General features: G+C 41.3%; 1 protein-coding gene across 3 annotated transcripts in view; it reads left to right on the top strand.

Annotated features, from left to right (window-relative positions):
- Positions 1-9,924, top strand: part of arel1 (apoptosis resistant E3 ubiquitin protein ligase 1) — an 83,757-nt gene extending 73,833 nt beyond the window's left edge. For all 3 annotated transcript variants that reach the window (XM_072568222.1, XM_072568224.1, XM_072568223.1), the window contains exons 19-21: positions 1,642-1,731; positions 2,196-2,371; positions 5,086-9,924. In XM_072568222.1, the coding sequence (XP_072424323.1) occupies positions 1,642-1,731; positions 2,196-2,371; positions 5,086-5,188 (369 nt within the window). In that variant the 3' untranslated portion in view covers positions 5,189-9,924. The remainder of the gene's footprint in view (positions 1-1,641; positions 1,732-2,195; positions 2,372-5,085) is intronic.
- The last annotated feature ends 17,621 nt before the right edge of the window (positions 9,925-27,545 follow it).

Below are 27,545 nucleotides of genomic sequence, written 5' to 3'. Positions count from 1 at the left end.
AGACAAGAATTGCACGCAATATTCCAATAGTGGCCTAACCAATGTCCTGTACAGCTGCAACATGACCTCCCAACTCCTGTACTCAATACTCTGACCAATAAAAGAAAGCATACCAAACGCCTTCTTCACTATCCTATCTACCTGTGAGTCCACTTTCAAGGAGCTATGAACCTGCACTCCAAGGTCTCTTTGTTCAGCGACACTCCCTAGGACCTTACCATTAAGTGTATAAGTCCAGCTAAGATCATTCAACCCATTGGTCCACACTGACCCTCGAAAGAGCATACTACCCAGACCAAACCCATATCCTATCCCTGTACCCCTGCATTTCCCGTGGCAAATCCACCTAGCCTGCACATCCCTGGAAATTATGGGCAATTTAACATGGCCAATTCACCTAACCTTTGGACTGTGGGAGGAAACTTCTTTGGACTGTGGGAGGAAACCGGAGCACCTGGAGGAAACCCATGCAGACATAGGGAGAATGTTCATACTCCACACAGGAAGTTCTCCCAAGGCTGGAATTCAACCCTAGCACTGTGACGTAGCAGTGCTAACCACCAAGCTACTGTGTTGTCCACCTTCTACCTACTAGGGTTTAAGAATCATACACACACAGCTCTCCTGGTCTCCTGACTTTCCGTCTCCTGGTGTGAAAGCAACTGAGATGCATTTATGTGTCTTTATGAATGGAGCTTTATTCACAGGAATTTAAAGCAGCATTGCTATATACAGTGTGTAAACAATACCTTGACATCGGGAAAGGTCTTTGAAAATTTTCAGTCACAAAAGAACAGAGTGAATTAGTTTGTTTCTCCTTTTGAGCTATCTGTATATCTTTCTATAGAGATATACGTAGATACTATATAAAACGTGTCACAAGCTAAGTTCAGTCATCTTACTACTTGTTTCTTATTTCGCTTTTCCAACCTATTTACACCTGTTCTTCAAAATCCGAGGAGTACCTCTGACATCGCTGTTTCTCAGCATATCCTTTATCCACAGTACCCTAAGCTTGCAGGTTGCAGCTTCTCGGTTTTCAACCATGAGTTAAAATCCTGTACTTATGCCATGTGATACTGAGATCCTCAAGCTGAAAGCAGGAAACGTGCAATGGATTTAGTGGTCTCTGAATGAAATAGACAGTGTGTCATTCGAAACAGTAGTCTTTCTTTTTCTTTTGTATGCTTCTAGCTTTTCTTAGATTATCAGCATTTACAATTACCCATTTTGTCATTGAATTATAGCAGTTCTTTCACCAGGTATTCCTTCCAACCAGTCTCTTTTGAAGTTGTTTTCTTAGATACAGAACATATATTGTGTAACAAATTATACAAAGCTTTCATTTCCAAACAGCTGCCAACATTTTCAATTATAAATTCCTCTGCCCGCAGTTATAATGGCAACAGAATGTGAATTTGTCATCTTTGATTACACTCTCCCACCATTTATTTCCCTATTTCTTTCTAAGCAATAGCCTACCATCTTGCTTTGCATTCCTCAATACTGAGACTGTGGAAAATATTGCCCTGTCTCCATCTGGTATCTTTTCTACATAAATTACATACATGTGACTTTACCTTTCTTAATTATTGTAAATGAAACTTTCTTTGATTCTGATTGTTAAATTTTGACCTCCAGCTGTTGATGTGTGGGACTGGCAACATCAGTGTACCTGATTTCAAGACCCATGCTGTCATTGTTGGAGGGTCCTGGCACTTCCGAGAGAAGGTAAACCAGAGAGAATGACAAATTATGGAGCTATAACAGGAGTTGTTGGTACAGCTCAGGGCTTTCTGTATTAGAGGAAAACTAAGGCGGTTTTTATGAAACACAAAATGTTTGAAATATGTGGCCCCAAAAAATCCTTTGGGTGTTTGTCCTTTTTTTAAATATCAGAACAAACCTTTAACTATTTAACTCACCATTTACTAATGTTTGTTATAGCAGCCATTTTCATCTGAATTTGGGCAAGTCTTGCTTGCATTTGTGTGTCGGATGATGGGGAGAGGTCTCTGTGTCAGTGGAATGGCGAATTGTCTTTAATTGTCATGATTGAGGAATAGAGAATGTCTCATTCAGAAACTTTTGCTGACCAGGAACTGCAGCCAAATTAGCGGCATCAAATCATAGTTATGAGTGCGATAGTCAAAATTCTTAAAACTCTGCTCTTTTTGTTTCCACCCCACCCACAGGTAATGAAGTGGTTCTGGACAGTAGTGTCCAGTTTCACACAGGAAGAGCTTGCTCGGTTGTTACAGTTCACAACAGGTTCTTCCCAGCTCCCTCCAGGAGGATTTGTGGCAATGTGCCCATCTTTTCAGATCATAGCAGCGCCTACGCAGAATACCTTGCCCACAGCTCATACCTGGTAAGTAGTTCGGTAAAAGGAACACTACTGGGGTGTAGTTGCACGCATAGCAGATGTGCATTTTCTTCTGAGATGCTATTTCCTAGGCACTGTGTGCTTTAATTCCACACCAACCCCCTGAATTCTACACCTCAAGAACTCCCTCCTAAGCTAGGAAATTAAAAATCACACAACACCAGGTTATAGTCCACCAGGTTTAATTGGAAGCACTAGCTTTCGTAGCACTGCTCCTTCATCAGGTGGCTGTGAAGTATAAGATCATAAGTTATTGCAAAAGTTTACAGTGTCTTACAATCTTGTACTCCACAACCACCTGCAGTGCCCTGAAAGCTAGTGCTTCCAATTAAATCTGTTGGACAATGATCTGCTGCTATGTGATTTTTAACTTTGTACATCTTCACATCAAAGCTGGGAAACACTTCTCGGCATGCAGGTTGGTGGAAATGTGGAATGATCTGCTCCAAGAAACAAACTCCATAAACAGCTTAAAATCTGAGATGAACAAATCATTGCAAGAGAGAAAAGGCATTTAAACATACATGACGCCAAGGCGGCGAAATAAACTTTAGATACAGATCAACTATGATCTCATTGAATAGCGGAGCAAACTCTAGGGACTGAAAAGCTGATTTCCTGTTTAGTACTTATTTTTCTTCTTTCATGGGTGTGGGTGTTGCTGGCAAGGCCAACATTTTGTTGTTCAACCCTAACTGTCCTTGAGCTGAGAGGGTTGATAGGCCAATCCAGAGGCCATTAATAGCCAATCCACATTGCTGTAGGTCTGGAGTAGCATGTAGGAGAAAGGGAGGACTGCAGATGCTGGAGATCAGAGTCAAAAAGTGTTCCACTGGAAAAGCACAGCAGGTCAGGCAGCATCTAAGGAGCAGAAGAGTCAACGTTTCGGGTATAGGCCCTTCATCAGGAATGTTGGGGGGGGGGGGGGTGGTCTGCGTAGGAAGGGGGCTGAGAGACAAATAGGAGGGAGGTCTGGAGCTGGGGTTAAGGTAACTTGGAAGGCGATAGATAGATGAAGGTGGGTGATGATGGTAATAGCTGAAAATGTGTTGCTGGAAAAGCGCAGCAGGTCAGGCAGCATCCAAGGAACAGGAGAGTCGACGTTTCGGGCGTCAGGATTCCTGAAGAAGCGCTGATGCCCGAAACGTCGATTCTCCTGTTCCTTGGATGCTGCCTGACCTGCTGCGCTTTTCCAGCAACACATTTTCAGCTCTGATCTCCAGCATCTGCAGTCCTCACTTTCTCCTTGATGATGGTAATAGGTTGGAGTGGAGGGTGAAGCGGATAGGTGGGAAGGAAGATTGACAGGTAGGACAGGTCAAGAGGGCGGTGCTGAGTTGGAGGGTTGAATCTGGGATGAGATGGGGGAGGGGAGATGAGGAAACTGGTGAAATCATCATTGCCGTTTGGTCGGAGGGTCCCAAGGCAGAAGATGAGGTGTTCTTCCTCCAGGCGCCAGATGGCGAGGATTTTACAGTGGAGAATGCCCAGGGTGGTGGAGTTGTTTGGTGCGTGTGTTCCAGAGACGTTCTCTGAAACGTTCCACGAGTTGGCGCCTTGTCTCCCCAGTGTAGAGACCACATCGAGTACAACGGACGTGGTAGATGAGGTGTTTGGATGTGCAGGAAAATCTCGGATGTGGAAGGATTCTTTGGGGCCTTGGATGGAGGGGATGGTGTGGACACAGGTTTTACATCTCTTGTGGTGGCAAGGGAAGGTGCCAGGAGTGAAGGGAAGGGAGGTGTCCGAGATGGTCCAGGTGAACTTGAGGTCCGGGTTGAAGGTGTTTGTGAAGTTGATGAACTGTTTAACCTCCTCATGGGAGCATAAGGTGGTGCCGATACAGTCATCAATGCAGCGGAGGAAAAGGTGAGGAATAGTGCCATTGTAACTATGCAAGACTGAGTATTCCATATATCAGATGAAGAGGCAGGCATAGCTGGGGCCCATGCAGGTGCCCCTGGCTATCCTTTTTGGTCTGAAGGAAGTGGGAGGATTTGAAGGAGTTGTTGAGGGCGAGGACTAGTTTAGCCAATCAAATGTGTGTCTCGGTGAAGGAGTACAGGTTGGGTCAGCGGGAGAGGAAGAAACAGAAGGCTTGGAGGCCTTTGCCTTGGCAGGTGGACTTGTATAGGGACTAGGTGTCCATTCTGAAGATGAGATGTTGGGGGCCAGGGAAACGAGTCATGGAGGAGGTAGAGGGTGTGGGTGGTGTCCCAAATGTATGTGGGGAGTTCCTGGACTAAGAGGGACAGGACAGTGTCAAGATATGAGGCAATAAGTTCTGTGGAGCAGGCTGAGACAATGGGTCGACCAGGGCAGTCAGGTTTGTGAATTTTGGGTAAGGGGTAGAACTGGACGGTGTGGGGTTCCAGGACTGAGGTTGAAATTTATGTATGGGAGATCCACTGAGGTGATGAGGTTGTGAATGGTCTGGGAGATGACTTGGTGATGAGAGGTGAGGTTATGGTCGAGGGGGCAGTAGGAGGAGGTGTCTGTGAGTTGGCGCCTGGCTTCAGTGGTGTACAGATTGGTGCACCAAACATGTTGGCCACAGCAAATAAGGAAAACAGATCTCTTAAGGACACGAGTAAGCCAAATGTTTTTTTCTTTTAATGATAGTTTCATAGCTACCATTAGTGAGGCCAGTTTCCAGTTCCTGATTTTTGTATTGACCAATTCTCTTTATCCATATCCAGCTTTAACCAGTTGTGCCTTCCTACTTATGATTCCTACGAAGAACTGCACAAAATGCTGAAACTGGCTATTAATGAAGGCAGTGAAGGATTTGGAATGCTGTAATAATGAGGTTTTGGGACATGACAAAGTGAACCTATCTGCGAAAAATACAGGGTCCAGGGACTGCGAAGTTAAGATTGACATGGTTTGCCCATTTGTCTACCACTTCCAAGACAGAAATGGATTGAGCAATGGTATTCCAATCTGATTGTTCAGTTGCTGAAAGATGGTGAGATGATCAGCATGCTCCGATCAACATTTTCCAAACTCCACCGTAATGCCAACATTACATACAAACACTTCATTTCAAAATGAAGGGGAATGTTTTTCAGGTTCCGTGATCAGCATCAGTCTTCTGCATATTTGTCTGATTTACAAATGACTCTATCTGGGGAGATTGTTTTCAAGATTTGATTATCTGATTGGTTTGTCAGAAAGTAGAAAAAACTTTGAATGTTTGCAAGCAGCCACTAAAGCTCCATGTCAATTTGTTCCTGGAGCACACAATATTCTTTGTCAAACAGCATTTTGAGCACACACTGAAAAGGAGTTGGTACGTGGACTTGCAGCTGCAAGCCATTGAGAGTTTTTTATGATTTTGCACTGACCTTGGTACAGGGCACTCAACTGTGAAAGAAACCAAAAGCAGTGCCAGCTTCTAAGACCTGTCTTCTAGATTGTCCTGTTCATTGAACTACAGCCTCACTGCTGGCCGCCTCCTTGATTAATAACTGTCACAGCACATCTCAAACCTTCAAATAATTGCATTTTTTCCATAAGCTGCATCTTTTGCTGAACCACTGAGACGGGTGCCAGCCAATCTCAGACTTTCAAAAGGGAGGCACTGTTTTCAGTTCATATTTCACTTATATTTCCAGTTTGACTGTTAATAAAGTTGAAGTACAGATGTTGGGAATGTGAAGTAAGAACAGAATACTGGAAAGAACTTAGCATCTCCGGAGAGAGCAACAGAGTGAACATTTCACGGCAATGAACTTTCATCAGAATTCACAACTTTCAGGATTATATTCCATAATTAAGATAGTGAAGTAGACAAAGAATGAGTTGATCACCAATGAGTGGGATCGAAATGTAGGAGCACGAAAGGTCTCCAGTAGTAAATACAGTACCGTATAACTCACAGAAAAATCTAAGATCACTAGCGATAGAAAATAAGTACTTCTAATTCTCAGTTATATGTTAAATACTTTCTGAAGAGGTTGTTATTAGGAGCCTTGTCATGAGGACCTCCTTCAAAGAATTGATTATTTTACATGGTTGAGATTAAGCTGATGCATGTTATGTCAGGTTGTGGTATATACAGATGATTCTAGTTGGAAGTTAGTAATTATTTTGTGGGTTGTCTAATGTGAGTAAAATGCTGTTTTAAAGGCAGGTTTCGCAGTGCAACTGGAAGCCAGCTGGACCGCATGGATCTTGCCTTTTTATTACTACAGGGATATCACAAGCTGAAGTACAGAGGGTGGTGACTGTGTTTGTCTCTGGTTTCAGATCTCAGCTAAGATTATGCTTGTATTGTCTACAGAAAACAAAAATAGACTTCAAATCAGGGTTTTTTTTTTCTTTGTTATGGCCTGATTTTAATCATCTACTCAAATACCAGTAATAAGGAGGGATGTAGTTCATATGTACCATGAATCTTCCCATGTCCATTGTCTGTCAAAAAAAACTATCATCTGCATTCCTCCACATGCTCATGGCAAACTTTCAATCCAGACATTCTCATACAGGTTAGGGAGCAAATAAGGTTGTGACTGTAAACAATCGAAGCATATTTGTAGTTCACAGCATTTATTGTAACTTGACTTCTTATTGCACACCTAGAAGTAGAGTTATGGCCTTCCTTCTTTTATATTTCTATAATATTCCTCAATCATGTCACAGTAATTAAATGCATTTGGTTTTTAGAGCTTGTGAGAAGCATTCACTTGTTATTTTGTTTTTGTTGGAATTTGATGTCTTCTAGACAGTGAGTAACCAGAGTTTGAATAATACTGTTTAATGTCATCACTTTGCAAATTACAGTGGTTGCTTAAAGGAACAACAAAATTATTAAATTAGAAGCAAGCTATAGCAACTTTACGTTCCACATTAGAGCCTCTGCTAATATGTCAGGTGAGTTGGTTAGCTGAAATGAATGCTTTCCTATTGAAAATAGTATTTTTAAAATCCATGCACCTTATGAAGTGAAAAGGACTTCTGCTTTCAAACTACTTTCACTCCCTATCATTGCTTGCCTTTTATTAAATCTTCACACTGTCTTGAACAGTTCCTACAAACTTGTAACATTGGCTTTGAAAACTGCTGAAAGAGTCTCGAAGTTAAAATGATTGCGCTGCTCTATCAATGTGGCACTTTCAGCATCTCCGATGATCCGAAGGTACGAATGATTTAGCATTTCACAGGGCTCATTCTTCAGAAGAGTCCATTTTGTGGGAATAATTATGGAGTTATTACAAATACAGATCTGATTTATGCACTGGTGTTATCCAGGGTTTTAACTTTTAATACAGTTCTTCAGGCAGCTAAATGCAAGCTACTGTGTTGCACTTTGGGTGAGATTTTGAATGGACGAGGGAATTATTATGATCTGCTCCTGAGTGTTTGATACAATGAGACAAGACTATCACAGCAAATTCTGCATTCAAATGGAAATTTGAAGTTAGAGCATGGCTTCAGAATGATGCTAAACTTACAAGTTCAAATTGAGTGTTAAGGGCAAAACTAACTTCAAAGAAAAGTGGAAGAACATCTGACCATTTCTTTTTCCTTTAGTATCAGGTTGGTTCATGACTCTCAACTTGAACTGCAGGAATTAATTGTAGCAAGAATATGATTGAGACAAAACCCAGAAGTGACCTTGCAAAAATGAGTTGCATCTTTCTGGAAGTAAAATGCAGAAATACTTTCAAAGTAGAATTTTGCTAGGTTAAACTGGGCAGGAAGTTGTGCAGAACAGCCTCCGTTTTCCAAACATCAATTATCCAAATTTCAGATTATCCGAACAAGATCTCAAAGGCCCATAAAAACATTATCCAAACAATCAGTTATCCAAACAAAATACTCCCCACCCCGTCTCATTTGGACAATCGAGGTTGTTCTGTGCATAGTTCAGGGGATTCTTTTACTACCACGATAGTTTGTTATGAGAGACAGTGTATTTAAGACAGCTACTACATGCTAAAGCTCCCTCGAGTGCAATCTTTGAGTTCATTCATGTCAGTAGATTCTGTACACTGTCTTTCTTCTTCCTCGTATGAAAGTACCATTGTTTTTAATGCAAACTTTAGTTTACTAGCTAAACTACATTAAACAGGATTAAATCACAAAGCTGTTATATGAAAGGTGGAGCTAACGTAAAAGCAAGAGCTCATTGCGAAATTCAGCAATTTTTAAAGCATGTTTAACTGAATTCATAAACTCGTACAGTGCAGTAAAGGTTCTTTGGCCGATCAAGTCTGCACCGACGTAACTGCCACTAAGGGTGCGCTAATCCCAATTTCCTGCACTTGTCCCATATCCTAAGGTTTTCAGCCTCCACTACCTTCGCAGGCAGTGTATTCCATATTCCCACTGCCTGCTGAATGAAAAAGTTTTTTTTTCCTTTGCCCCTTACCCTGAAACTCTGTCCTATCGCGATTGACCTCCTCAACCAGCTGCTGTCTACCTACTCTGTACACACCCCTCATAATCTTTTACACATCAATCATGTCTCCCCTCAGTCTTCTCTGCTGTAAAGAAAACAATCCAAGCCTATCTAGTCTCTCCTTAAAGCTCAGTTTCTCCATTCCAGGCAACATCTTGGTGAACATCCTCGTACCACCTCTAGTGCAATCGTTTTGTTCCTGTAGTGAGGTGACCAGAGCTACAGACTGTACTCCAGCTGTGCCTAACCAATGCTCTGTACAACTCCAACATTACCTCCTTGCTTCTATACTCAATGCCACAATTGTTGAAAGCAAGTGTCTCATATGCTACCTTAACTATCCTATGCACATGCTCTGCCAACTTTATGGATCTATGAATAAATACCCCAAGATCCCTCTGTTCCTCTAACCTATCCAGTGTCCCGTCATTCATTTAAATACTCCCTCGTCTTGTTTCTTCCTCCAAAGTGCATCACCTTACACTTAGCAAGGGTAAGTACCATCTGACCAACACGTCTATATCTTCCTGAAACTTACAACCATCTTTTTTTTGCTATTAATCAATCATGGTGTCATCTTCAAACTTGCTTAACAGTCCCACCACATTTTCGTCTGTATCGTTTATGTATATAACAATCAATACGGGTCTCAGAACTGATCCTTGTGATATACCGCTGGACACTAGCCTAGCCACTTGAGCAGTTTTCTAACACAACCCTTTGTGTCATTTTACTAAGTCAGTTTCTGATCCATCTCATCAAGTTTCCCCCAATTTGATGTGCTTTAACCTTCTGAATCAAACTACCCGTGCAACCTTGTCAAAAGCTTTGCTAAAGATCATATAAACGACATCATCTGAACTTCCCTCATCCACACACTTGATCACATTTTTAAGACGTTCTAAGAAATTTGTTAGGCCTCCCTCAGACAAAGTCATGCTGACTATCTGTAATTAACCCTAAGTGGGTATTAATTTACTCCTCAGAATTTTCTCCAATAGTTTCCTTACCACTGATGTGAGTCTGTAATTTCCTGGTTTATCTCTACCATTGTTCTTGAAAAATGAAACTGCATTAACCGTCCTCCAGTCCTATGGCACTCCCACCCCCCCCCCCCCCCCCCACCCCCTCTCCCCACCCCCGTGAACAGAAAGGAATAAAAAAATTGTGTCAGAGCCTCTGCAGTTTCCTGCCTCACCTCCCACAGCAGCCTGGGATGCAATTCATCTAGGCCAGGGGATTTGTCCTTTTTAAAGCCCGACAGAGTCTCTAATATCTCCCCACTTCCTATCCCAAACTGTGCAATTTCCTCACAATTCCTTTTCCTGAATTCTGTACCTATGTTCTCCTTTTCCAGAATGAAGACTGAACAAAAGTATTCATTTAAAACCCTTCCAATATCCTATGGATTCACGCACACATTGTCCACTTTTGTCCCTAATGGGATCTACACTTTCCCTGGTTAACCCCTTCACTTTAATGTATTTATAAAATATCTGAGGATTTTTTGTATCCTGTTAACAAGTTCTTTTTCATACCCCATTTTTGCTCTTCTAATTCCTTTAAGTTCCCTCCTGCTTTCTTTTATTCCTCTTGGGCCACAGCTGAATTACTCCCCTTGACTTGCTCTTACTCCCCTTCCACATCCAGTCCAGAATTGTCCAAGACATCCAGGGTTTTCTGAACTTATTGCTCCTACGTTTCCCTCTAAAGGGTACATGTTGGATCTGTACTCTTCCTCGCTCCTTTATGATTGACCCCACTGCTCCACGGTAGACTTACCCATAAGGAGGTGTTCCCAGTCAACTGTCCAGAACAAAATTGAGCTGTGCTATGTTGTGATCGCTTTCACTAAAATGTGTCCCTACTGCTTCATCAGACACTTGTCCAGCTTCTTTCACATGAAACAGATCCAGCACTGCGCTGTCCCTTGAGTTTTCTACATATTGATTAAAAATAAAATCCCAGCATACATTTCAAAAAGTCTACCCCCTCTAAATGCTTAATACTATGACTATCCCAATTTATGTTGGGAAAGTTGAAACCCCAAGTATATAATTATCCGATTATTATTCTTGCACACCTCTGTGAACTGTTTGCATATTTGCTGTACTATTTCCTGCTGACCCTTTTGGAGGCATATAATACACTCAGAATAAAGTGGCTGCCCCCTTATTATTCCTAAATTCTATCCACAAAGTCTCATTTGAGGACATTCCAAGATATCATCTCTCCTTATTACAGTAATCGACTCCTTAATCAATAGTGTTCCTCCACTACCCTTTTTACACCCTCCTCTGTCTCATCTAAAGATTCTATAGCCCAGAATATTGAGTTGCCAGTCCTGCTCTTCCCTCCGACATGCTTCTGGGATGGCAACAATATCCTGTTTTCATGTGTCAATCCATGCCATTAACTGATCAGTTTTACCTATTACTCTCATAGCTGAAGTAAAGACCATCCAGCCTTGCCTTACTGTCTTGACACTCAACATAGCTGAACTGACTGTGACTTGCATCCTTTGCTGCTTAAACCAACTATTATAAATTCAACAGGAAAGCAGCCAAATATTAACAATTAATAACCAAGGTACAGAGATTGTATACTGGTAAGTTGCCTTGCATTTTCTTTACATTTTGTAAGTAAGTTTCTTAGTGTTTATACATATGTACACAGTAATTTTACCCCATTTAGGGGGATTGTGTGGGTGTTTCAACCAATCATTTATATCAGTCATTTTAAGTATCTGGATATAGATTTGGAGATGAGAGTGTGTGGTAAGCAGGTGGCTATGGGTGGAGAAAGGATTTGTAAGAGACTTTGAGGAAGAACACCAGAGGGAAGCTTTTCCAATGTTATGACTGTGTATAATGAGAAGGATAAGAGGCACAGGTGTGGGAAGGCTCCAGCATTAAAATAAGAGAGTGTAACAGTGAAAGGATAATCAATTGCTTTTCAAAGTTGTCACAACATCAAGTTGTGGTCTTCTGATTCTTTTTCATTTATTGCTGAAAACAAGGAGAAGACGTGGGTAGGAAAAGTCAAATTAATTAGCCTACTTAATAATTAACATTTTATCAATTCTGTATTTTTAAAATGTTTCATAGCAGATGTTTTCCAGTTACTGAGTGGAGACATTTATTACTGTGAACAGATACTGAGCAGACATTTCCTACCAATGTGGACACATTACTGCCAGCTGAAATGCAGACAAGTTAAAAATGTCCAGGAAGGACATTTAAATTTAAATTGTGATTTATTTTTATCAAAATCCTTTAGTTTGTAACATGAAGTTTTTTTGACAGCTTTTAATTCATTCTGAAAGAAGAAAAACCTTTGAAATGCATAGATACACTAATGGGGATGTGTGGCATGATTTTAAAAATTGCCGTGTGGCATTTCTTTATTGGGAGTCATTAGTATCAGGATTCCAACTTGAATGGAAACTACGTGCCCCTGTGTGTATTCCACTGTGATTTGACATAAGAAAGTGCAATTGTTAAATAAAAAACAAAGTTCAAGAGATACACAGTAAGTTTGTCAGCAGATGCAAAAGGAAACTTTTTGATTGGGAATATTTTTCCAGAATTACAAACTGTAAGATAATACAGTCTCACTTTCAAGTTACGATGTAGGATCTATATCTGAAATGTCAGTTTGTTTTTTTCGTCTTTACGGATGCTAACAGACTAGCTGTGTACTTCCAGTAATTTCTGCTTTTACTTAACAATTCATGGGTTTCTTCTGTTGAACTGTTTTATGAAGTGTAGGAGTCTTCTGTCTTAATCTATCACTCTCATTGCAGACATGCTTAGACGACAGGCAGCTGGCATAGATTTGCTGGCTAGCACCTTTTGTACCATTTTGTCTTTTTCAAAACAGATTGAGATACATTTGTTTTAATTTTCAGCACATCAGTGTTGAGTTCAACTTGAATATAGAATTTGTTTTATTTTTTGTTGCAGCATTAAAAAAATGCTAGCAAGTTGTGTAGTCTGTGGGACTTTCTTGTCCTAGATCACAGAAGTATTTAACAAATGAAGGCATTGTTGTTCACAGAAACACATTTGATCTGATTCTTGCTCACTTTGCGAATGTCAGAGTTTTTTTTAATATTGGTTTTGGCCATTCCAGAGCTTCATTACAAATCAACTTTCATAAGATGGTCTTGAGTGAGAGTGTAGCGCTATATAACTGATGCAGTGACTATTTTGGCAGCAAGACCAGTAGCACAGTTCCATTCATTACTGTTATTAATAAGAAGGTGATCTTGGAGAATGTGCAAAGGGAAAAAGTAAATAAGCTTAAACTGAACTTTGCTATAGAATGTACTGGATCATGTGTTGATCATGTCAAAGTAAATGTTCTCACGCACTTCATTAGTATTGCTAGACTCAGATGGTTTTAATTAAATACCAAGTAAATAATCCAGCTCAATGGTGTTTGGCTGTGAACTGAATGTTATCTCTTTGTCTGGTTAAGATTTTTATATTTTGAATCTTGTTTGCAATGCTTGATGGTATGGATGCTCTTGGTTTATCATTTTCAAATATTTATACTGTTTATGATTAAAAGTAGCTAAATTAATGTGGTGTGGTCTTTTTATCACTTTTTGGAATCCTTTTCTGAAATTCAACAATGTGGTGTAACAAGGAAATATTAAAATTTTATCGATGTTTATAAAAGTTTTGACAGCCTCCATTATAGTCCAGATGCCATGCTTTGTTCATTTGTTGACATGATTTGTTGACATTTTACAGAATCTTTTAGAAGTGAGAACCAGATATTTTTTTTTGCTTTTGAAATGACCAGAAATGAAGCAAACAGCAGTTAACCTTGCAATCTTTTAATATCACTATTCACATAAAGGATATGTAAGGTGACTTGTAAGGCAGAATAGATTAGCTATCAAACACTGTAAGTTTCCCTGGATTCCATATTGTCAATGAGCAACGGTATAAGAAATCATTTAGTTGCTATGCAGAAGGATGCAAGTGTTTTAAAAAATCAGTAAAATTTGTTCCATCAGCATTTGGGGTCAACAGTATTGATTTTCAGCAATTTAATTGCAGGATAGCAAAGCCCATATCACCACTAACCTCTATTCAATATCTAAGGCATATTCATCTTCTTTGATCTTTCTATTGCTTTTGAACTGCTGCATGTACCCAATGGATAAGCTGCAATTGAATCTTCTCATTGTGCCGATGCAAAGGGAGTGCATTCTTTGTGTTCAACGGGTATGCAGTCCCAATGTGGTTTAAGCTTGTTACCTATCAAACATGTTTCCAAACAATTCTGTTTCATATTTCTAGAATTCCTTCAGTGCTAAGAAATCCAGTGCTTCCTGTAGTTAATATATGATCTTCAGACCTGAACTGAGGTGTTAAATGGAGAAGCAGCTCAAAGCAGAGAGAGCTCACACAAACTTCTTTGCGTAGCCTGGAGGGGGAGTCAGCTTCATAGTCAGAATGTCGGAAGCATTTGTATTAAGTAATGGTGCACAAGTCTGTTGTGCACCACCGTACTTGAACGCTTACAATATTAGGGCCTTGTGTAAGTTCTTCTAACACACTGGAGCCAGATGTTCATTTGTGTAGCATTGGCAAATGTGAAGCATTTTTGTTCTGTGTTGGTCAGCGAGCTGCCTTTTTAAACCAGGCACAATACAAAAATTTTAAAAAGCCACCTTTTGGCCTTATTCAACTTATTACATATATTGTAAAGTTTGTTTAGTCTCCTGGGTACAGCTGCAGAGGCAGTCTTAACATGAGTTTCAAATATTTACAAACTTCATGACTAATTTATAAATGAATATGACAGCATCCTGGTTTATGAAGGAGGCCAATGGTTATGAATTCCTAATGAATATTAGCAGGTTGAGAACTATAAAAAGAGTTTTAAAAAAAAACTCCAGTGTAATCGAATCACACTAGAGTAGTTGAGATTTCCTGGCTTGTAAGGAGACCAGGAAAGCTGTGTGCATAAATTGTTTATAGTGATAGAAGCTATGATTTAGATTGCACATACATTTGCTTCATTATTCTTTCAAAGTAATAGTAACTCACAAAAGAAAATATTTCCAGGGCAACAGAGAGAAAATGGGCATAGAGAAGGAGTTGGATGGTTCTTTCAAAGAGCTGGAATAGCTCCAATAAGATTCAATGTTTCTATAATTGTTCAGAGCTGACTATAAAGATTAATTTGCTCATTGGCAATTGCTCAGCAGGATCCATGAGCTGTAAATGTCAAATATGATTGAATAAGTAGGATCTAAGTTGGTTGGTGAGCCAAGGTTTGGGACAATTGTTTTATTCATACCTGGGAAGTGGGCACCGCTGGTTAGGCCAACAGTTATTTCTCAATCCTAATTGCCTGGAGGGCAGCTAAGAGTCAACCACATTGTTGAGAGTCTGGATTCACATGTAATTCAGACAAGTAGATCAGATTACTTCCATAAAGGGCAGAGAACTGAATGGGTTTGTAACAACAATTGACAATGGTCACATTAAGCTAATTTTCAACTCTAGAATTTCATTAAATTCAAATTTCACCATCTGCCGTAGTGAGATTTGAACCCATGGCCCCAAAACATTAACCTGGGGTTATGGGTTACTAACGCAGAGATATTTCCACCGCGCTTGGCGCAACATCGAGTGCCAAAGGGCCTATTCTGCACTGTATTGTTGTATGTTCTATGCTACCAGCAACTCTCAAGGTTCCTCTAACAGCACATTACCAACCCACAACCGCTACAACCTGATCTGTAACCATAAAGTAGACTTGTGTTTTAGGGAGGCTATTTGTACCCATTGAGGCAATGATTTCATAAATTCCCATTATGTAAGAACTCGTAATGTGGTACTGAAAGATTCCATGAGTGTTCATTACAGATCCTGGTATATATGAATACATCACAACAAGGGGAGTGATGGCCTGGTGGTGCTATCACTGGACTGTTAATCCAGAGACCCTGGTAATGTTCTGGGGACCTGAGTTCAAACCTCGGTGCCCAGATGGTGGAATTTGAATTCAATATAAAATCTGGAATTAAGAGTCTAATGATAATTATAAACATATTGCTAATTGTTGGAAAAACCCATCTGGTTCACTAATATCCTTACTTGGTCTGGCCTACATGTGATTTCAGACCCATAGAAATGTGGTTGACTCTTAACTACTATCAACAAATTAGGGATGGGCAATAAATGCTGCCTAGTCAGCAATGCCCTGACCTGTGAGTAAATTTTCTAAATACTTCAGTGTCTAATAGAATTAGGTTTTATTGTCTCTGTACTGAAGTACAGAGATACAGGAGTGCAGTGAAAAGTCCACAAAGTCACCATTTCTGCTGCCATCTTAGGTACAAAGGTGTCTAGGTACAAAATATTAAGTATAAATTAGAAGAATAAAGAAATAAAGTTAGAGAACTGTAATGCTAAACTTTTAAAGCATAGAAAGAGGAAAAAAATAAAAGCAGACAAGTTGCTGGTCTTCACCTTTGGCCGGGCTTCACCTACAGGCTGGGAGTCCCTTGAGTCTATGCTGGCTGAACTCACCAGCCCCAATGCCATCTTAAGGGTGGGAGAAAATTAGCAAATGAAGAAAAGAAAGCATGACTATTGAGACGTTTGGTTACAAATAATACTTACTCATCAGTGTGTCATTTTCCAAGTGGTCTTTGTTAAGATGGAGCCTGTGACCTGAATACCCTCAATCTTTGATATATCTGATCGTCTATGATATTGTGATGATATCATGAGCATGTTTCTTAAAGGTATATTTGCTGCTCACTTTGTGATGTAACACATCCTCCTCTATCCAGAAGGAAAAAAGAAATCCTAAATGTATACATGGTTATAAATAGGCCAGGGTTGTCTATTAAATAACTATTTTGCAGCATGGTGGCTCAGAGGTTAGCACCGCTGCCTTACAGCGCCGGGGACGCAGGTTCGATTTCTGCCTTGGGTGACTCTGGAGTTTGCGCATTCTCCCCATGTCTTTGTGGGTTTCCTCTGGGTGCTCCAGTTTCCTCCCACCGTCCAAAATTTTGCAGTTCAGGTGAATCGGCCATGCTAAATTGCTGGATTAGTGGTGCTGGAAGAGCACAGCAGTTCAGGCAGCATCCAACGGCATGCTAAATTGCCCATAGTGTTAGGTGCATTCGTCAGGGGTAATTATAAGGTTGGGGAATGGGTCTGGGTGGTTATTCGTCTGAGGGTCGGTGTGGATTTGTTGGGCCGAAGGGCCTGTTTCCATGCTGTAGGGAATCTAATCTAATTTTATCTCACATAAAACAGATAAAAACCGAGTTGACACGCTTAACAATTCAACCTTCAGTGTAATATTTTAAAGGTTTGACCGGTCATTTGATCTGATGATCATATACCAATATTGAGAGGTATGTTTTGGTCTCATATGCTCATGGTTGCCCTGCTGCAGTTTGATATCGCTTCAGATCATATACAATTATCTCCGTTTTCTTCCTCACTTTTTTGTGCTCGATTGGCATGTCAAAGATTGGTTTGTTCAGGCTTTTGTTTCTTGGCAATGTAGCACCATGATCCGTATTAACATTGTATTATTTGGGCTAAGTGCATGTTTTAGAACATTTTGCTGATATCCAAGTAATTGTGAATGTATTTCTGATGAGCACTAGCTGCCCAATATATAATTCTGATGGTTCTCTACCTGGTTGTTGGTCATGCATCTCTTCCATTCTCCTTTTGTCTTTGAATAATAATATCCATGTGCTTTAGAATAGTTAGGCAATTGGTTGCTTGACAAGACAGTTAAAACTTGCTTTCCTTACGTTACCTTGCAGACGTTGAGCTGGAGTTCCCGTTTACCCGTTGGTGTTGCATGAAAATTTGACAAAACAAAGCAAAAATCTTGCTATATTTCTCGACACTTGACAATCCTAGATAAGATGATAGGCACTATGATTCTGCTGGACAGTTTGGGCAAGGATAGTGGAGCACTGATGAAATATGGGTCACTCTCCAGTTAGTACACATAGCTTGAAACAGTCTGCCAATGAATTTGTGGTCTAATGTCAGACACTGCAGTGCATTTCAGAAGTCACACTCACCATGTTCACTTGATGAAGGAGCAACACTCTGAAAACTTGTGATTTCAAACAAACCTGCTGGATTATAATCTGGTGTGTGACTTCTGACTTTGTCCACCCCAGTCCAACACCAGCATCTCTACATCATTTAATAAATGGCACACACAACAGTTACTATGCATCAGTAGTGAAGGGAGTGAATGTTTGTAGATTAGTGCCAACAAAGTGGGCTGCTTTGTCCAAGATGGTGGTGTTGGAGCTGCACACATCCAGGCAATAGAGAAGTATTCCATCATAGTCCTGACTTGTGCTTGTAGATGGTGGATGGGTTTTGGAAGTTGGGAGGTGAGTTACGTACTGCAGAATTCCTTACATCAAGCCCACTCTTCTAGCCATAATATTTTTACAACTTGCCCATTTTCTCCTTAATGGTGGCCCCGTGACATTGATAGTGAGAGATTCAGCAAATGGTAATGTAATTGAATGTCGAGAGATAATAGATAGATAGATTCTCTGTTCTGACACTTGTTTCATGTGAATGTAACTTGCATTTGTCAGCCTGGTTATGGTCCAAGTCTTGCTTCATTTGGTTACAGACTGCTTTCGTATCTGAGGAGTTTCAAGTAGTGCTTAACATTGTATGATCATCAGCAAACCTCTCCACTTCTGTCTTCAGGGAAGGAAGGTTATTCAAGTGGTTGAAGATCATAATTCCATATGATATAGGAGCTGAAGTAGGCTATTTGGCCTATCCTGCTTGTTACTACTTCAAATAACTATAATAAATAACTTTCCCCTCATGGTGTCATGTCTACTCTATTTGTTTATTTCATGTGAATTTGAATGCTCTGCTATTATATCAATTATAATAGACTGATAACAAATTGTAAAATGTGTTGCTGGAAAAGTGCAGCAGGTCAGGCAGCATCAAAGGAGCAAGAGAATTGATGTTTGGGGCATAAGCCCTTCTTGTCTCCGCCCCTTCTTAGGGCCCCTCTATTTTCCCCACGGAAAGATATAAAGGCAATTAAGATGAGGGGTGTGAATGACACTTTTTTTTATCAGACCATAAGAAATAGAAACCAAAGTAGGTCATTTGGCCCCTTGAGCCTGCTCTGCCATTCAGTAGGATCATGGCTGATCTGACATTTCTCACATCCACTTTCCTGAACTTTCCCTGAACTCTTGATTTCCCCTACAAATCAAGAATCTATCTCTTTCAGCCTTAAATATACACAAAGACTCTGACCACACCATGTGTGGCAAAGAGTTCCAAAGACACTCAACCCTCTGAGAGAAGGTAGAGCGTAAGCTTACCTGGGTAGGTTTGTTTCCCCTTTAAAAGCGCGCAGCTGAAGAACCCGAGGCACTACAGAGGTAGTGCCTCCCACCCGCCCTCCTCCTCTAACCTAATAATAAGATCCGTTGTGGTAAGGAGGTAAGTGCCGAATTTTGCTTGTTGTATTCTTTAGACCCAGTTTTTTTTTAAAATAAAGGTTAGCTTTAGAGGGATGGCAGTGAAGGCAGTGCAATGTTCCTCCTGCAACATGTATGAGGTGAGGGATGCCATGGACGTCCCTGCTGATTACACTTGCAGGAAGTGCACCCATCTCCAGCTCCTCCAAGACCGTGTTAGGGAACTGGAGCTGGAGTTGGATGAACTTCGGATCATTCGGGAGGCAGAAGGGGTCATAGATCGGAGCTATAGGGAAGTAGTAACTCCAAAGATGGCAGATAGATGGGTGACAGTGAGGGGGACTGGGAGGAAGCAGCCAGTGCAGGGACCCCCTGTGGTCGTTCCCCTCAAGAACAAGTATACCGTTTTGGATACTTGTGGGGGGGACGACTTACCAGGGGTAAGTAACGGGGCTCAGGCCTCTGGCACGGAGCCTGTCCCCGCTACTCAGAAGGGAAGGGTGGAGAACAGCAGAGCAATAATAATTGGGGACTCGATAGTTCGGGGCACAGATAGGCGGTTTTGTGGGAACGAGAGAGACTCACGTTTGGTATGTTGCCTCCCAGGTGCAAGGGTACGTGATGTCTCTGATCGTGTTATCCGGGTCCTTAAGGGGGAGGGGGAGCAGCCTGAAGTCGTGGTCCATATTGGCACCAATGACATAGGTAGGAGGAGTGCTGAGGATGTTAGATAGGCTTTTAGGGAGCTAGGTTGGAAGCTCAGAGTTAGAACGAACAGAGTTGTTGTCTCTGGTTTGTTACCCGTACCACGTGATAGAGAGTCGAGGAATAGGGAGAGAGAACAGTTAAATGCGTGGCTACAGGGATGGTGCAGGAGGGAGGGATTTCGGTACTTGGATAACTGGGGTTCTTTCTGGGGAAGGTGGGACCTCTATAAACAGGATGGTCTGCACCTGAACCTGAGGGGCACCAGTATCCTTGGGGGGAGGTTTGCTAGTGCTCTTGGGGGGGGTTTAAACTAACTCTGCAGGGGCATGGGAACCCAGACTGTAGCTTTAGGGTGCAGGACCTGGAGTGTAGGGAGGTTAGGAATATGGCATCAATCTTAAAGGAGGGTGCCTGTAAACAGAAGAGTGGCTTGAAGTGTGTATACTTTAATGCCAGAAGTATACGAAATAAGGTAGGTGAACTCGCAGCGTGGGTTGGTACCTGGGACTTCGATGTTGTGGCTATTACGGAGACATGGCTAGATCAGGGACAGGATTGGCTGTTGCAGGTTCCAGGGTTTAAATGTTTTAGTAGGGTCAGAGGTGGGGGTAAAAGAGGGGGGGGTGTGGCTTTGCTTGTCAAAGATAGTATTACAGCGGTGGAAAGGAAGATGGACGAAGATTTGCCATCTGAGGTAGTTTGGGTTGAGGTTAGGAATAGGAGAGGTGAGGTCACCCTGTTAGGAGTCTTTTACAGGCCTCCTAATAGTCCTAGAATCGTTGAAGAAAGGATTGCGAAGATGATTCAGGAGAAGAGTGACAGTAATAGGGTGATTGTTATGGGAGACTTTAACTTTCCTGATATTGATTGGGAAAGCTATAGCTCAAGTTCGTTAGATGGGTCAGTGTTTGTGCAATGTGTGCAGGAGAGTTTCCTGACACAATATGTAGATAAGCCAACAAGAGGTGAGGCCATACTGGATTTGGTTCTGGGTAACGAACCAGGCCAGGTATTAGAACTAGAGGTAGGCGAGCACTTTGGGGACAGTGACCACAATTCGGTGATTTTTAGTCTAGTGATGGAGAGGGATAAGTGTGTACTACAGGGCAAGAGTTATAGCTGGGGGCAGGGAAATTATGATGCGTTGAGGCATGACTTAGGATGTGTGGATTGGAAAAGTAGATTCCAAGGCAAGAGCGTAATTGATATGTGGAACTTGTTCAAGGAGCAACTATTGAGTGTCCTTGATAAGTACGTACCTATCAGGCAGGGAGGAAAGGGTCGTGTGAGGGAGCCGTGGTTTAATAAGGAGTTGGAATCCCTTGTTAAATGGAAGAGGGCGGCCTTTGTAAAGATGAGGCGTGAAGGTTCAATAGGGGCGATTGAGAGTTATAAGGTAGCCCGGAAGGACCTGAAGAGAGAGCTAAGAGCAGCAAGGAGGGGACATGAAAGGTCCTTAGTTGGTAGGATTAGGGAAAACCCTAAGGCTTTCTATAGGTATGTTAGGAATAAAAGAATGACTAGGGAAGGAATAGGTCCAATCAAGGATAGTAATGGGAAGTTGTGTGTGGAGGCTGAAGAGATTGGGGAGGCGCTGAATGAATACTTTTCGTCAGTATTCACTCAGGAACAGGACATTGTTGTCGATATGAATACTGAGGCACGAATAAGTAGAATGGATGGCTTTGAGATATGTAGAGAAGAGGTGTTGGAAATTCTGGCAAGGGTGAAAATAGATAAGTCCCCTGGGCCTGATGGCATTTATCCTAGGATTCTCTGGGAAGCAAGGGAGGAGATTGCAGAGCCATTGGCCTTGATTTTTGTGTCCTCTTTGTCGACAGGAGTAGTGCCAGAGGACTGGAGGCTAGCAAACGTGGTTCCCTTGTTCAAGAAGGGGAGTAGGGATAATCCTAGTAACTATAGGCCAGTGAGTCTCACTTCTGTTGTGGGCAAAGTCTTAGAGAGAATTGTAAGGGATAGGATTTATGCACATCTGGATAAGAATGATGTGATCAAGGATAGTCAGCATGGTTTTGTGAAGGGCAGGTCGTGCCTCACAAACCTTATTGAATTCTTTGAGAAGGTGACTAAGGAGGTAGATGAGGGGAAAGCGGTAGATGTGGTATATATGGATTTTAGTAAGGCGTTTGATAAGGTCCCCCATGGTAGGCTACTGCAGAAAATACAGAGATATGGCATTGAGGGTGAGTTGGAGGTTTGGATTAGGAATTGGCTCTCTGGAAGAAGACAGAGGGTAGTAGTTGATGGCAAAGGTTCATCTTGGAGTGCCGTCACTAGCGGTGTTCCGCAAGGATCTGTTTTGGGACCATTGCTGTTTGTCATTTTTATAAATGACCTGGAGGAAGGGTTAGAAGGTTGGGTGAGCAAGTTTGCGGATGATACAAAAGTCGGAGGAGTTGTAGACAGTGAGGAAGGATATGGCAGGTTACAGCGGGATATAGAGAAGCTGCAGAGCTGGGCAGAAAGGTGGCAAATGGAGTTCAATGTAGCTAAGTGTGAAGTGATTCACTTTGGTAAGAGTAATAAAAAGATGGATTACTGGGCTAATGGTAGACTACTTGGTAGTGTGGAAGAGCAGAGGGATCTTGGTGTCCATGTACACAGATCTCTGAAAGTTGCCATCCAGGTAAATAGTGCAGTGAAGAAGGCATATGGCGTACTGGCTTTTATTGGTAGAGGAATTGAGTTCCGGAGTCCTGAGGTCATGCTGCAGTTGTATAAGACTCTGGTGCGGCCGCATCTGGAATATTGTGTGCAGTTTTGGTCGCCATACTATAGGAAGGATGTGGAGGCACTGGAACGGGTGCAGAGGAAGTTTACCAGGATGTTGCCTGGTATGGTAGGAAGATCCTATGAGGAAAGGCTGAGGCACTTGGGGTTGTTTTCTTTGGAGAAAAGAAGGTTTAGGGGTGATTTGATAGAGGTGTACAAGATGATTAGGGGGTTAGATAGGGTTGACAGTGAGAACCTTTTTCCACGTATGGAGTCAGCTATTACAAGGGGGCATAGCTTTAAATTAAGGGGGGGTAGATATAGGACTGATGTTAGGGGTAGGTTCTTCACTCAGCGAGTCGTAAGTTCATGGAATGCCCTGCCAGTAGCAGTAGTGGACTCTCCCTCTTTATGGGTATTTAAGCGGGCATTGGATAGGTATATGGAGGATAATGGGTTAGTGTAGGTTAGGAGGGCTTTGATCGGCGCAACATAGAGGGCTGAAGGGCCTGTACTGCGCTGTATTCTTCTATGTTCTATGTTCTAGAAGCAATTTCTCCTCATCTCAGTCTCAGAAGAAGGGGTTCCAGTTTAAGACTATGTCCCTCTGGTCCTAGGTTGTCCCCTGAGGGGAAATAGGCTCTCAACATTTACCCTACTCTGCCCCTTAAGAATCCGATGTGTTTCATTAAGAGCACCTCTTGTTCTAAACTCCAGTGATTTAGAGTCCCGACCTGTTTAGCCTTTACTCATAACACAATTCTGACAAAGCGGGGATTATACGAGTAAAACTTAGAGTCATAAGTCATACGGCACAGAAATAGACCCTTTGGCCCAACTCATCCATTCCAATCAGGGATTTCAGGGATTCTATGATTCTATGTGCCTGTGTTTGGTACATACCCCTCTAACTCTTTCCTATTCATGTACCTGTCCAAATGTCTTTAAAATGTAATTGTACCTACTATGGCCACTTCCTCTGGCAACTGATTCCATACATCACCACCCCTGTGTGAAAATATTGCCCCTGAGGTCCCTTTTTAAATCCTTCTCCTCACACCTTAAACCTATACCCTCTAGTTTTGGACTCCCCTACCTCTGGAAGTAAACCTTAACTATTCATCTTATCTCTGTCCCTCATAATTTTATAAACCTTTATAAGGTCAGCCCTCAGTCTCCCTCACTCGAGGGGGAAAAAAAGTTCCAGCCTATCCACCTTCAACCTTCTCTGAACTTTTTTTAAAAAATTCATTCACAGGATGAGAATGTCACTGGTTAGGCCAGCCTTTATTGCCCAGAGGAAAATAAGTCAACCACATTGCTGTGGGTCTGGAGTCACATGTGTACCAGACAGTGTAAGGATGGCAGATTTCCTCCCCTGAAGAACATTAGCAAACCAGATGGGTATTTCTGATAATTAGCTATGATTTTGTGGTCATCATGACACCCTTAATTCCAGATTCTCCTTGAATTCAAATTCCACCATCTGCCATGGTGGGATTCAAAGTCTGGTCCCCAGAACATTACGTGACTGGATTAATAGTCAAGATTAGAGTGTTGCTGGAAAAGCATAGCAGATCAGGCAGCAGGAAAATTGATGTTTCGGGCAAAAGCTCTTCATCAGGAATGGCATAGTCCAGCAATAATACTACTAGGCCATGGGCTCCCTGGCGATAATACCTCCAACGTAATGATATTTTAAATGTTTCTTTAAATAAGAAGCCCAAACTGATGACAGTCTTCCAGGTGTGGTTTCACCAGCACCTTGTACAATTGCAGTAAGACGTCCCTACTGTTATCCTTAAACAACCTTGAAATAAGGGCCAACATTCCATTAGTCTTCCTGATTATCTGCTGCACCTGTGTGCTAGATTTCTGTACTTTGTGTACAAGTACCCCCAAGTGCCTTTTGTGTTGCAGTTTTCTGCAATTACTCTCCATTTAAATAGTGTGTTCTTTTGTTCTCCATTTCCAAATTCCAACTTCACACTATCCCACATTATACTCCATTTTTCAACGTTTTGCTCATTTACATAATCTATAAATATTTCTCTGTAAACTCAATCCCTCTCACAATCTGCTTTTCCACTTAGGATTTGCAGATGACATAAAACTAGGATGCAAGCTGTTGGGACGATGGAACTTATCTGCTTTTAGCCCCATTAGTTTGTCTAATACTACTACTTTAGTGATGGTGATGGTATTCAATTTCCTCCCCCAATTCTTTAGTATTAATGGAATGTTCCAAATATCTTCCTCGGTAAAGATTGTTGCAAAATATCTGTTTAACTCTCAGCTATTTCCTTGTTCCCCAAAATTGTCTCCTTGGTTCATTTTCTAAGGGGCTCAAGTTACTTTGACTCCTCTCTTTTTTATATATTTAAAGAAACTCCTATGTTTTCTATGTACCTCACCTAGTTTGTACTCATTGCTTATTTTCTCTGTCTTTGTTATGTTTTGCTGGATTTTGAATTTATCCCAGTCTTCAGGTTGATCACCGTCTCCGGCCTCTTCTTATGCTTTTTCTTTCAATTTAATGCTCTCTAACTTCCTTGACTAACCGTGATTGGGTTTACCTCTCTCTTAGAATTTTTCCTCCTTACTTGGAGTCAGAGATATTATCGCACAGAAGGAGGTCATTCAGCCCATTGACTTTATTCCAGCTAACTATGAAGCAGTCAAAAACTGTTCTTGTTTTATCCCTGTAGCCTTACAAGTATATCTCCATGAAATGCTGAACTAACTAACTAACTTCCTCACATCTTTCCTGCACCTCATGCCCAAAACATTACACCTGTATCTCCCAGCCCTTGCAATAGCAGCTGGTTTTCTTTCTCTGTCTTATCCAAGCCTGTCATGGTTTTGTACACAATGATCTGCTCAATCTCCTTTATTCAAAAGATATAAGTGCCAGATTTTCCAAATCTCATCCTTTTCTGCCAGTCTTCGCTTTTCTACTTGTCCATAATTTGCCTCTTCGTGCTCCATTGTTAGCAAGAGCAGCACAACATATAGTCTATTGTTTGTAGTGTGGGGTCCAGGTAGCACTGTTTTAAGAAATACAGAGGAACCTTGATTATCTGAATATCAATCTTCCGAATTTCGGATTATCTGAAGATGATCTCAAGGTCCCATAAAAATGTTACATCAAAGAGGAATGTGAATTCAGATTATCTGTACTGAAGAACATGTGACAATGCTAGCAAAAACAAAGAAATACAAGCACCTCAAGCAACAGTGATTCAATTTTTTGTTTACATAAGGGATAGTTACACAGCCCTTTGCAAAAGTAAGTGCTTTATTCCCATCACTTCACTGGGCCATTCATGAAAAGAAATGGCGGAGAAAGTAAATACATACGTGACGCGGTACTTCTGTTTTTCTATTTCGACAGAGTTCATGGAAACTGACAAATGCTCTTGGGGACAGTTGAAGCTGTTTGGGACCTTGTATAATACTAGGATTTCATATATTTATGTGATAATATGGGTTTAGTCCTTCATTTTATCTGCAATTTGTGGCATGCAAAGGCTAGTTTGTTTAAATAGCAAACTGATCAAAATGATAGATTTAAACAAACTATCTGTTAGAGCACAGCATTAGATCAGTATAGCTTCCCTTGTTTAAGGTCAAATTGGTTATCCAAATAATTATCTGAACGAAATAGTGCCCACCCATCTTGTTCGGATAATCGAGGTTCCTCTGTAGTTCTGGAAATGTATCGCAAAGGAGCAATGGGAGATGAAGCAGCGAACCAGGAAGAGAGGGGTCCAGTGACCATTCTTCAGAATTGTTCTTAACTCTGCTTTCTCTCCAGAGATACTGCAAGACCTGCTGACATTTTTCCAGCAATTTCTGATCTCATTCCGGATTTCCTGCATCCACGGTTCTTTGTTTTTTTTTAGTTTAAGTTCCAGGAAGGGGTTAGGGGAAGCAAAAATTGTGAAATCATTAAAGCAATAATTTGACATTGTGACGGGGTCTCAGATGTTCGGAGGGATGGGAACTTTCTCTAGCCCTGGAAGAAAAATGAGTGCCGTTATTAAGCACAGCAAAGAATATTTACCTTGGCCTAAAATTCATACATCGCCAGTGAGTGGAGAAATTTATAACGTGTATACCTCTGTTGGAATTTATGCATTAAAGTGTTTTTTAAAGTACAACTTTTGTTATGCGATAAAAAGAATTGATGTATGAATCTGAAATATCAGTTGTACAGTTTATAGAATCAAAAGGAGGAATTGGAACAGAAGCACTTTAATAAGATGACTTTCATATAGAACATAGAACATTTTGGATGTGGATGTGAGCCGGAAGGTTCATTTCCAGACATTTCATCACCCAACTAGGTAACATCTTCAGTGGGCCTCCAGGTGAAGCACTGTTGATAATTCCTGCTTTCTATTTATATGTTTGGGTTTCTTTGGGTTGGCGATGTCATTTTCTGTGGTGATGTCATTTCCTGTTCTTTTTCTCGGGGGTGGTAGATGGGGTCTAACTCAATGTGTTTGTTGATAGAGTTCCGGCTTGAATGCCATGCTTCTCAGAATTCTCGTGAGTGTCTCTGTTTGGCTTGTTCTAGAACATTACAGCTCAGTATAAGCCCTTTGGCCCTCGATGTTGCACCGACCTGTGAAACCAATCTGAAGCCCATCTAACCTACACTATTCCATTTTTATCCATATGTTTATCCAATGACCATTTAAATGCCCTTAAAGTTGGTGAGATTCCTATGGTCATCTTTGATTTTCAACATCTGCACCCTTTCCCAAGCTACTTGATATGAGCAATGATGAATATTCCACTTATCGTTTCCTTATCAAATC

The sequence above is a fragment of the Chiloscyllium punctatum genome, chromosome 4 (assembly GCF_047496795.1).
Source record: "Chiloscyllium punctatum isolate Juve2018m chromosome 4, sChiPun1.3, whole genome shotgun sequence".
NCBI lineage: Eukaryota > Metazoa > Chordata > Chondrichthyes > Orectolobiformes > Hemiscylliidae > Chiloscyllium > Chiloscyllium punctatum.
This window is presented reverse-complemented; position numbering and strand designations above follow the sequence as displayed.